Consider the following 12,379-nt stretch of genomic DNA (forward strand, 5'->3'; position numbering starts at 1 on the left):
TCGTCATTAAGAATGTGTTTGGTATTGTGGTAGCTGTTGTGGTTGTGGTTTGAAAAAAAGTTATTTTATAAAAAGTACTTTTGATTGTGGTTGATTTGGTATTTATGTGTGTTTGGTTAAAACTGTGGTTGAAAATGAGGTTGAACACAAAGTAGTTTAATGTGTTTGGTTAATAATGCTTTTGAAATTGAGGTTATAAGATAATTTTAAAAAATATATATAGATTTAACTATTATTATTACATTACGAAATAAAAAATACTTTATATAAAATATTTTTTATTGTTCCATTAAAATATCTACAATTCCATCACGTATGAAATACATCCGATAAGGACTATAATTTTTGTGGTTTTTTAAGCGCGCAATAACATCAGGTAAAATATAATCAAGAACAAAATTGGGATTGCGATCAAATTCTACAAATGCTACATCATCCAGCGATCTCTGTCTAATTTATGTAGTGTCATTGAATAATGTTAAACACTAGTTTTTCGAATAAAAAACAATTAAAAATTAAAAATAATTTTTATTTTACTGGGTCGGACCTGGTTCAATGCATTTTAAGCTTTGAACCGGAACCGGCTTGGCCGGAACCGGTCCGACCGGAACAGTATAGCCAGCTACAATCAACAGTGTAACATGCATACACTGTTCACGTGAACAGTGTATGCATGTTACACTGTTCATGCTAATTAATTTGATAATAAAAACAATTGGCAATATCAGATGTGATTTGGTAAATGTGGGGGCAAGGAAAGGGTAAAATAAAGGTTATGTTCTTGCTGATTTAAATGAAACATTAAGTTTTCTATTACGGATAGTGGATTTGTTGAATTAGAATTTGATAATGTGTAGATTTCAGAAACTATAAAAGTAGTTTAGAGTTCAATGAATGAGAGATCTTTAAGTATGATTGGGCTATGCAATATGCAGGTAGTGCTGGAGATGTTTTGGAAGATGATCCTATTGGAAGGTTGAAAGTTTTTGTCTAAGAACTTCCAAGCAAATACAATAAGAAGATTATGCAAAAGGACCCAAGATGCCTCACCCACATGTTTGCAGCTGAGATCTTTATGCATCGGTTCCTATTATCTAGCCCTCTACGAACGCTCAATCCCAAGGAAGCTGAATGGTTTAATACCCTTATATATACAACTTGTGATTTGACTCCAAATGGCCTTCCTTTGCCTTTCAAATCACCATGAATGATGAGAAGTGCTATACAGCTTATTTCTTCAAACTAGCCTTATTGGAATCGGACTCAAGGTGCTGACCACTTTTTTGTTATGCCACACGACTTTGATGCACACTTCCACTCTCAAGTGAGTAAACCTTTTCCTTTTTATTTATCTCTCCTATTTCCCTTACATTCTGTTGATAAATTTTCTCAATGCATTCTGATTTTTGAATCAATTGACCTGAATATGTGGTTTCCTGAAGAGCTGTTGAGGTTGCTATCTTTCTGGTATATCTAATTATTGATATATATTAGTAATAAAGTGTTGCATTCTGGCAGTTTCTTTTTATTTCCATCAACTCTTAATTTATGTTCCTCCATTCTTTATCCTTTTTGCAGGAAGAGAAGGCTATCGAAAGAGGAATTCTTCCCTTGCTCCAACGTGCCACCTTGGTGCAAACGCTTGGACAAAAAAATCATGTTTGCTAAAAAGATGGCTCCATTACAGTTCCTCTATATGCTCCTCCATAGAAAATGCAACCCACCTAATTCCTGAAAAAACACCTCGGTCAATTTTTGTTTACTTCAGAGGATTGTTTTATGATGTAGGAAATGACCCAGAAGGTGGCTTAAGTAATTCTCACATGTTTAAAAAGTGATTAGATGTTCAATTACTTCAACTCTTTTCCATAGAATGTGAGGCTTAAGTATATTTTCAAACTAAATATCAACAGAAATGAAACCTTTATGGAATGGGTTATGAAACTAGAATCATGACCCTTTTATATTTTTCAATTAGAATGAAAGAAGTCAAATACAATATTTGGACTTCTTCATTCAATTGTCAAGCTAATTGGAAGAGAGAATAGATTTCATGTTTTAGCAATGATCCTATATGTGATAGAGGCTTAAGTGGAGATCACCGATCAATTTGTTTCTTATGTTTACAAAGGTGCACGAGCAGTAGTCTGGGAGAATTTCAAGGACAATCCACTTGTTGACATTTCCACAGAGCACCCAACAACGTATTATGAAGACATGCAACAACCTGTTTTCTGTTTGTGTCCCCTTGGTTGGGCCCCATGGAGTCCGAGATTGATTGAAGCAGTGATATTTGGCTGTATCCCTGTTATTATAGGTGACAACATTGTTTTACCCTTTGCTGATGCAATCCCATGGGAAGAAATTGGGGTATTTGTAGAAAAGAAAGATGTTCCAAATTTGGACACCATACTCACTTTCATTTCACTTGAAGTGATATTGAGGAAGCAGAGACTGCTTGCAAACCCTTCTGTTGGTTTTAATTCTCTAGTTGTAGAGCACAAGATGAAAAAGAATAGCAGACGTAAAGAAGAATTGGAAGAAGATGATATTATTGATTTCATAATACTCTTAAATAGAAATAGAGTTTTACTTGGAAACAAAGACTATTCAAAATTTAAAAATTGCATAACAAACAAATCAAATATAATCAGAAATTTTATTCCTAAAATCTTGGTCTTCAAGTAGAGATCTTCATTGACGAAATCCCCTGAACAAGTAACAACAAAGCTTCCTGGTCTTCTGCAGCTTTCTAAGATATTCTTTCAACACTCCTCTGTATCTTAACAACAACAGAAACCAAGCTTACTTCTTAAATATTCAAAATTTGCCTTTGAAAAAGCTTTAGTTAGAACATCTGCAATTTGATCATTAGTTCTGCAATATAGCAGAGTAACTTCTTCTTTCTGAGCTTCTCTTAGAAAATATAACTTGATTTTAAAATGCTTTGTTATGCCATGAAACACAAAATTATTTGCAATAGAAATTGCAATTTGATTGTCAACATAAATCTTTGTTGGTTCCAGTTGATTCATATGCAGATCTGCAAGTATTTTCCTTATCCAAATAACTTTGAGCTACATTATCTTGCTTCCTTGAACACCAAGAGAACATGCTTGATCCAAAACTAAAATAGTAGCCTAAAGTGCTTTTCATGTCGTCCACAGATACTGCCCAGTCACTATCAGAGTAGTCATGCATGAAGCATAAAATTCTGAAGATGAGAGAATTTTATGCCATAGCTTATTGTACCTTTGATATATCTTACTATCCTTTTTGCAGCTTGAAGGTGCAATTCACTTGCACAATGCATAAAACGTTACAGCAAACTCACACCAAATGCAATGTCTAATCTTGTAGCTTTAAGATACATTAAACACCCAATCAAACTTCTGTACTGACCTTCATCTACTTTGTTTGTTCTATCATTCTTGCTGAATTTTTCCTTTAGATTCATAGGTGTGCTTGTGCTTTTACAGCTTTCCATATGAAACTTCTTCAATATCTCTTTAGCATACTTCTGTTGACATATGAAGATTCCATCATTGCTTTGTTTCACCTCCATTCCAAGAAAGTAAGACATCAAACCGAGATCTGTCATCTCAAACACATTAAACATTTCGGTCTTGAACTCTTCAATTAGTGTCTTATCACTTCCTCTTACAAGCAAGTCGTCAACATAAACATACACAATAATTAAGTTTGCATCAGTTCCTTTTACATACAACATAGCCTCACTTAGACTTTTAACAAAGCCAAGTTTATGTAGATGCTCATCAATTCTGTTATACCATGCTCTAGGGGCTTGTTTAAGGCCATACAAAGCCTTCTTCAGCAGGTAGACCTTCTTGTCCCTGGATTTCAAAGCCTCTTGGTTGTTTGATGTAAATCTCATCCTACAGATCCATTCAGAAACGCAGACTTTACATCTAACTGATAAACTTCTTTTATGCAGACACTGCAAGTAGTAATCTGATTGTATCTAGGCGTATTACTGATGCAAATATTTCTGAGAAGTCCACTCCAAACACTTGAGCATAACCCTTCACAACTAATCTGGCTTTGTATTTGCTTATAGAACCATCTGCATTTTGTTTGGTTCTATAAACCCATTTGACTCCTATGGCCTTCTTGTGTAAAGGCTTGTCCATCAACACCCAGGTATCATTCTTTTCAATCATTCTAAGTTCCTCTTGCATTGCTTCAATCCATTCATTGTTCTTCATTGCCTCTTCAAATTTTGCAGGTTCACAAATAGCAATATTGCTACTTTCATAAATTTTAGCTAAAGATCTTGTACCTCTGACTGGTTCATCGTCAAAGTTATCATTAATAATCTCTATAATTGAAGATTCCTGCTTCTCTGTTGATGACTCTAACTTTTCTTCTGGTTGCTCCCACTTTCATTGTTTATCTTTCATAAAGTTGACGTATCTGCTTACCAGAAGTCTTCCATTTTGAGGTTGGAAGATTCTGTAAGCTTTTGATGGACTGCTATATCCAATGAACACTCATGGTTCTGACTTCTTATCCAGTTTATCTCTTTTCACATGTGGTATAAGAGTGAAACAAATACAACCAAAGATTTTTAAATGTTGCAGGTCTAGTTTGTATCCAAACCAGGTTTCAAACAAAGTTTTTTTTTTCTGCAATGCTCTGGTTGGCATTTTGTTCAACAAATATACTGAGGTGTTTGCAGCTTCAGCCCATAATTTTTTTAGCAACTCTTTTTCGTGCAACATGCATCTAGTCATTTCCATGATGCTCATGTTTCTTCTTTCACTAACACCATTCTGTTGTGGGGTGTAAGGTGTAGTAAGCTGATGTTCAATTCCGGATTCATCATAAAATTGTTGAAATCTTCCACTGGTATGCTCCTTTCCATTGTCAGATATTAGTGTCTAAATACTACATCCACTTTGGTTTTCCACCCATGTTTTATACTTCCAGAACACATTAGCAACTTCTAATTTGAATTTAAGAAAGAAAATCCAACAAAACCTGGAATAATCATCAATGAAGATGGTATAATATCTGCTGCCATTTAGTGAAGCTGTACTCATAGGACCTCCAATGTCTGTATGTACCAGCTAAAGTTTACGTGTTGCTCTCCAGGTAGCATAAGGAAAAGGTTTTCTGACCTGCTTTCCATATTGACATGTTGCATAGTTGGCTGATCTGTTCTCCAGTTGTGGAACTCCTTTTACAAGAGTGTGTTTTTGCATATACATTAGCCATGCATGATGAAAATGTCCAACTCTTTTATGCCACAGTTCGTCATTGCATGCTTATGCAGAGAACACACTCTGCTCCTCCTCCATAAGGTTCAAAGTAAAACCTTTTGCTTTCATTTTTACTTTGAACACGTTGTTGCCTAAATTGTCTTTGATCAAACATCATTGATCTTCAAACATTACTTTGAAACCTTTTTCCATAAGCTTTCCAATATTAAGCAAGTTTTGATCAATGTCGGGCATATATTATACATATGAAATATACTTCAAACCTGACAGGCTATTTAAAACAACAATTCCTTCGCCTTTGACATCAATATAATCACCATTTTTAATTTTGACTTTAGAAATAGCAGTTCTGTCAAGTTCCTTGAACAAATCTTGATTGTTTTTCATGTGGTTTGTGCAACCACTATTAATCAACCAGGAATCATTCGAGCTGTTGCTTGTTGAAAACATGATGCAACAAACAACTGCTCCTCTTCAGGTTGTTGAGCAACGGGATTCACCTTTTCTTCATGTTGTTGTGACCTGTAGATTCTTTCAACATGTCCAATCTGTCCACATTTTTTGCACTTGATGTCTGGTCTCCACCAACACTTGATCGACTAATGATTTGTTTTTTTACACTAGGTACATGGTGGAAATGTTTCCACCTTGTTTCTGTAAGTTTGAACCCTTTTCTTCTTGTTGAATCTCTTGTCTTTGTCTCCTTCTTGGTATTGAGCTCTTGCTTGAAAAGCTCCCTGCATTGATTCCTTAAGTCTCATTGATCTTCTTTGCTCTTGTGCCCGCAGTGCATGTAACAATTCTCCAAGAGAAATATTGGTTAAGTCTTTTGACTCTTTTAATGAAGAAATCTTAGACTCATATTTTTCAGGCATAATGACTAGTATTTTCTGCACAATTCTGTCATCAGAAAATTCTTTTCCAAGTAATCTTACTTTGTTTATTATGCTTAGCAATTTGTCAGCATAATCTTTGATGTTTTCAGTTTCCTTCATCTTCTGCATTTCAAATTCTCTGATTAAGATTATGTTTGGTAGAGTGGTAGCGGTTGCTTTTCAAATAACCTTTTGTGCTGAAATGCATGCCAATGATGTTTTTTCATTTTTTAAAAATCATTTTTGACATCAGCACATCAAAACAATCCAAAACGTACAAACCATATTAAATTTTAGCAAAAAAAAAAACATTTTTTAGGAACGCGGTTTACACGCGTTCCCAAACGCTTTCTAAGTTAAGAACCTGTATATTTTTAGTTCTTTCATTGCCTTGATATTCTTTTTTAAGATAGTCCCAAATACCTTTTGCAGATTCCAAATTCATGATTCTTGTGAATATTGTGTTTGACACTACAACATATAAGCAAGCTTTAGCTTTGGACTTCCTTGTCTTCTTTTCCTTGTGAATCTTTAGTTGAGCCATTGCTGGATTTGCAGGCAAATCAGAAACAACATAATTGTTTTCCACAGCTTCCTAGAGGTCTAATGCCTCAAGATGAACTGTCATTCTGATCGCCCAAGTTTCATAGTTTTCACCATTGAAGATTGGTCGTGAACAGTGTGAGATGATTGATTCATAATCTATTTTTGTGTTTTTTTTAATTGTGTTTGTGGTTTAGTTTGGTTTGTGTTTTTGTTTCTCTCAACTCACAAGTCCCTCAAGATAATCTAAGCTCTGATACCAATTTGTTGATTTTAATTCTCTAGTTGTGGAGCACAAGATGAAAAAGAATAGCAAACTTGAAAAAGAATTGGAAGAAGATGATATTATTGATTTCAGAATACTCTTAAATAGAGATGGAGTTTTACTTGGAAACAAAGACTTTTCAAAATTTAAAAATTGCATTACCAACAAATCAAATGTAATCAGAAATTTTATTCCTAAAATCTTGGTCTTTAAGTAGAGATCTTCATTGACGAAATCCCCTGAACAAGCAACAACAAAGCTTCCTGGTCTTCTGCAGCTTTCTAAGACATTCTTTCAACACCTTTAATGAAGCAGGCAATGCTATTCCCACAACCTGCTCAAGTAGGAGATGCTTTCCATTAAGCTTTGAATGGACTTGCTCAAAAATTGCCTCATGATACAATTGTTTACCTGAAGTCAAGTGAGAAGATCTTTAACTGGACTGCAGGCCCAGTCGGTGACTTGAAACCTTGGTAGCAGCTTTAACTTGATGCTTCTTAATTAAATTCTTAGCAGCCTTCTCCGTAGCCCTGCCAAAAAAGCTGGTTTAATCAAGGTGGCTATTTCATAGAAAGTGTAAATCATGATTTTGCTTTCAATGTATCAGATTAAAAGATTCATTCAGCAAGTTTAAGGGAGTGGCTATTAGTTGTAATCTGCCATAGGTGAAGAAACTTCATTGTTAGCACATAATTATCTCATGTTGTGACCAAGTTTTAAACCTTGGCTTATTTGGTCTGGAAACTGTTTTGTGTTCTGTTTCAAGTGACTTGGGGATTAACTAATATCACTCCTGCTTTGAAATATAGCTTAAATTCTTTGAAAGCAATGGATCATAAGCCAAATGTGCTCAAAAGTCGCATGTTCTTTGAACTGGAGCATCGTTTCTCTTTTGGCAAATTCTTTTGAACTAGATTCCAATTCTTGATACTATTTAACCCAAAATAATAATAGCGTAATATTCAATAAATCCTCTCATAAAAGTAACCTCCTAATAAAATCTCTTTTTAAGAAAAATCCTCTAAAGAAAACCAAACCTCACAAAATTACCATCAGGAATCATGTCAAAAAAAAAAAAAAAAACTTCGCCATCAAGAAAAAGGATAGCCAATTCAATCTTGCAAACTGCATCTTTTTACTATTTAGCATCTCTTATTTGCTTGGTACCCAAGCCAGTGCACCCTAAAGTTTTCTAAAACATAAGGCAATCTCTGACCTTCAGGAAATGAATAGGCAACTACTTTAAAGTTTGTTCATTCTTACAACTTGCTCTTATTTACTTCGTATCCTAGCCAACTACCCTATCTTACGTAATAATGATTTGCAAAGTTGGTCACACATGCTCTGAAATAATAATAAAAACCTCCTTAATCACCCAATCAATCTTTTAAAATTAAGATGCTGTGAAGATAAGAACAATGCTAGCAAAACTCTCTTTTAAACACTGTTTATTTAAATTATCCACATCATCATTAAATTAATTTACTTGCCAGCAACACTCTCTTATTATTATTATTATTATTTTAGAATTGTGGAAGCCAACGCATAGGGACAAGGCTAAATAAATATCAAAATTATGATCCATATATCAATTAAATTTATCTTCAAAAAATTGGATCTTCAAAGGTTAAAAACTTCACAATTGAGTTCTTCCATCCATATTTTCATCATCTTAGTACTCAATTTATCCATCTTTCCATTTAAAGTCTTTATCATTACCTCTAACTTATCTTGTTTTTCTATAGGATCCTTCGCCTTTGATTGTGTCATACTTTTTGATGACATTGTGAATACTTTCATGTTTCATATAATTCAATCAGACTTTTTACTATAATAACCTCATTATGTATTTTACCTCACTATTCCTTTACTTATGTTCTTAAAGGTAACTTAGCAACTTATCAAATAATTAATCAAAACAACATAGCGACTTATAATAATAAAGACTTAAGAATTAAAATAATATATGAAACTAATCAAAACAAAACTCGAGGATAAATTTACAAATAGTAATGTAAATTTGTGTGAAATGTAATGATGAAAAGAAGACACAAAATAAAAATAATGGATTTTATGTTAAAGATTCAAAGAAAACTAACTAATTCAAGAAGTCAATATTACTTTAAGAATTTCAAGAAATAAATTAAAATAAAGCAAGAAAGATTTATAATACCCAAATTTAAATGAAGCAAGGCAAGACAATCCAAGAAAACAAGAGTTCAATTCGGCAATATTAAGATTTGGTGTGTACCTATTCGACAAGAATTAAGAAAATATTTAACTTTTGGCCAACCCTAAAATTTAAGGGCTTTTTTTTTATTATGCCCTAACTTGTCAATTCAATCAATTCTTGCAATTCTTGTTCAACTTTTCCTTCTTTTTTTATCCATATAATTTGGCAAAAACAAGATTTCTTTTCCTTTTTTTTACTCTAGGTTGAAATCAAGAAAAATAAAATATGAAGATCAAGAACACCATTTCTCTTTGATGTTTTCGATAAAATCAAGAAATTAAGAAAAATGATTTTTTATATATATAGGTATTGACACAAACTTTGAAATATTAAGAGAAGAATATACTTTTTTTTAAGAAACAAGACCCTAGCTGAAACTACAAAGAAAGAAAATCAAGAAATGACACAAAATAAAGATTAAAGGGATATAACCTAATAATAGCATAAGCTCTGATATCAACTGATACGGATACCTAACAAGATATGAAAAAATTAAATTTGAATGGTTTGCAAGTTAACCCAATAAGAACCTGTATTGGAGAATTACCCCCACCTTATGCCTATAAAAAGACACGAACGAGTAGTATAAAATCACAACAAAGTTATTAAAAAAACTTAATATGAGAATTACTTAACCACACAAAAGATATCAAGAATGTCAATCTCTTTATTAAAAATAATTTACCTTAGAAAATCTCTACAAAAAAAATATTTATACTAGAAAGAATCCTAAGTCTAATAGGATATCCCTAATGGATATGGATAAGTCTAATAAATAATAATAATAATAATAATAATAATAATAATAATTCAATAAACCCAAATTTAAATAAAGGCCCTAATATTTCTAAAAGGCCTAATAATAACTAAAAGATAAATAAAACAATAGCCCAATTTAAATAAGACTAAAGTTGTTTTTGTAATCTGCTGACTTAATCAAAGCTCAAATTCAAACGCATGGTTCTCTCTCAACTTAATGAGTTAGAAGGCATGCCATATTTCATTGGAAAGCTATGGATATATACTTTTCAATACAACTATAAGTGCATTACAATTCCTTTTTTAGCTCTAATTATGACCAAAACAGTAGTGAAAGGACAAAATTGGCAAATTGAAATCTTTTTATTCTAATTTTTTTGTAATATTTGAATGCCCGCTAACAAGCTCTTTTTGAACATGAATGAAATTAATCAATGTTTGTTCTTCATTATTTAATATCTTTTTGAAGTCCACCTTGGTCCAAGTGTCTTGAAGAAGTCAATTGAATACCTCTTTAAACCTCTTAGCCCTAAGTTTTGTCACTAAACAAACTAAAACCTTTAATAGATCTCTTAGTGTTGCTTGAATCGCATCATATAAAGTTTCAAGATATTATTTTAAGGTAGGTCCTGAACAAGATCAAGTTGAGAGATTTGATACAAACAAAAAAAAGTTTATGTAAGCACAACACATATAATATTTATATCATAAGTAACTTGTTTATGTTGAAAAGGATCATTCAAGATGAAACTCCCAAAGCCCCCCCACAAGAAAAAAAACCCTTATGAAACGTAAGGGAAAAAGAGTCAAAACATATATCTTCTTATACCTTAAAATAATTGTAGGAATTAACAACACCTTGCTTCATTTTATTTTTTAGTAGAAGGCAAGAAAACATTTGTATTTTGTAATATAGTTACAATAATCCAATTTCTAGATGGACTAAAACCACATACACTATAAGTCATTTGTAACATACTACAAACCAACCATATAAACCCTAAATCAAATAGAAAACCTAAAAAAAATAGTTAGATAAATCAATCATTTACCCAAGCAGAACCAACAATGATGTTGTTGAAGGGCATAAATATGAGTTTCACGATGAAACCTATGAATCCCATCACTACAAATCCTATCATTGTATGAAATACCACTTTTGTGAAATCTGAAACAACACATAAATGAAATGCATTGTTTTAGTTAGAATGATCAATTCAATCAAATTTTGAAAGATAATAAAACAAGAAAAAAGGTCGTTGTTATTGCTAACCTTTATGATCTAGTTTGTGGCAGCGCTTTACTAGGTGAATGTTATCATTTGTGAACTCTCTTAATGGATTAAATACCGAGTTGATTGCTTCCATTTATAATTCTTTTATTTATCTCCCTCTCTATTTGGGGTGATGAACAATTATTTTTTGAAACTTAGCATAATTAATTTTTTTTGGTAAAATTGCATATGAAAAAAATATTTAGGGAAGTAGCATACTTGATTGAGTCCCATATAACATCTGCGACACTTAAGTCGTATTCATTATCTATAACTTGTGAGTTGTAAACTCCAATTATGATTCTCGAGTCACAGATGTCATCTGCAACTCGACTAAGAGACATATCCTATGAAATTTCTTCTGCCATAACTCCCTGCCAAATAAAATAAAAATTCACACAATTCAAATAACCAGTTTTCCAGCATCAGAACACAATTCACATAAGCAGCACATAACATCTTTAATCATAAATAACAAAATTAGACTGACAATTAACATAACATAACATAACATTTTATTAAAATTAAACTAACTATACATCTATTCATAATTCTCAAAACATATAATAACTTGTAACTATATCTAATAATTGTCATAGCTTATGGAAAGTCTTAAGCACTCGTGGATGGGTTTGGGGCATCACTCCAACTTGTTTAACTCAAGGACGAGTTTATAACATCCAATATCATCCCAGCTTGTGGATAGACTTGGGATGTTTGTAGATGGATCTGGGATGCTCATGGACAGGCCTGAGATGCTCGTGGATGGACCAACATCCCCAACACTCCCATGATAAACAATCTTATCTTCTGCTAATTCCACTTTAAGATGCCCAGCCTCCCCAATCTCTTGAAGTCCACCAAGACATAAATTAAGTGTAGCATTGGCCACAATACCTCTATCCTATCGATGTTTTCACAGATAGTCACTATTGTTTTACAAGCCTCCTGTACCGATTAATATATATATATATATATATAAATTAATCAGTAGTCATCATCCATAATAACATTAAAAATATGTTGTATGTAAAATAATATTGCATATCAATCGATTTGTCTTGGATATTGAGGTGCATAATGCATTAGATTATGTGGAAGCATCGGGAAACACGACCAGGTAGGCGTAATAAAACACCTCGTGGTGTTTTGTGGTAGGGAGAGAGGGGGGCAGACGGTGGGGAGAAC

General features: G+C 32.8%; 1 protein-coding gene and 1 pseudogene across 1 annotated transcript; one reads left to right on the forward strand and one right to left on the reverse strand.

The window, feature by feature from the left end:
• The first annotated feature begins 729 nt into the window (after window positions 1-729).
• Window positions 730-7,403, forward strand: LOC112325572 (probable beta-1,4-xylosyltransferase IRX10L; annotated as a pseudogene).
• A 3,555-nt stretch (window positions 7,404-10,958) lies between these two features.
• On the reverse strand, window positions 10,959-11,285 carry LOC18107208 (protein transport protein Sec61 subunit gamma-like). The gene is made up of 2 exons (XM_052448708.1): window positions 11,192-11,285; window positions 10,959-11,086 (listed from the first exon to the last, which is right to left on the reverse strand). The coding sequence occupies exons 1-2, from the start codon at window positions 11,283-11,285 to the stop codon at window positions 10,959-10,961; spliced, it is 222 nt and encodes a 73-aa protein (XP_052304668.1).
• Window positions 11,286-12,379: the final 1,094 nt, after the last annotated feature.

Source organism: Populus trichocarpa, chromosome 17, assembly GCF_000002775.5.
Source record: "Populus trichocarpa isolate Nisqually-1 chromosome 17, P.trichocarpa_v4.1, whole genome shotgun sequence".
NCBI lineage: Eukaryota > Viridiplantae > Streptophyta > Magnoliopsida > Malpighiales > Salicaceae > Populus > Populus trichocarpa.

Bases quoted from the DNA above. Each gene is read 5' to 3' on its own strand.
- LOC18107208 (XM_052448708.1), bottom strand. From the start codon at position 11,285: ATGGAAGCAATCAACTCGGTATTTAATCCATTAAGAGAGTTCACAAAT. The intron at 11,087-11,191 runs GTTAGCAATAAC...GTGTTGTTTCAG, and splicing joins CCACAAACTAGATCATAAAG to ATTTCACAAAAGTGGTATTT.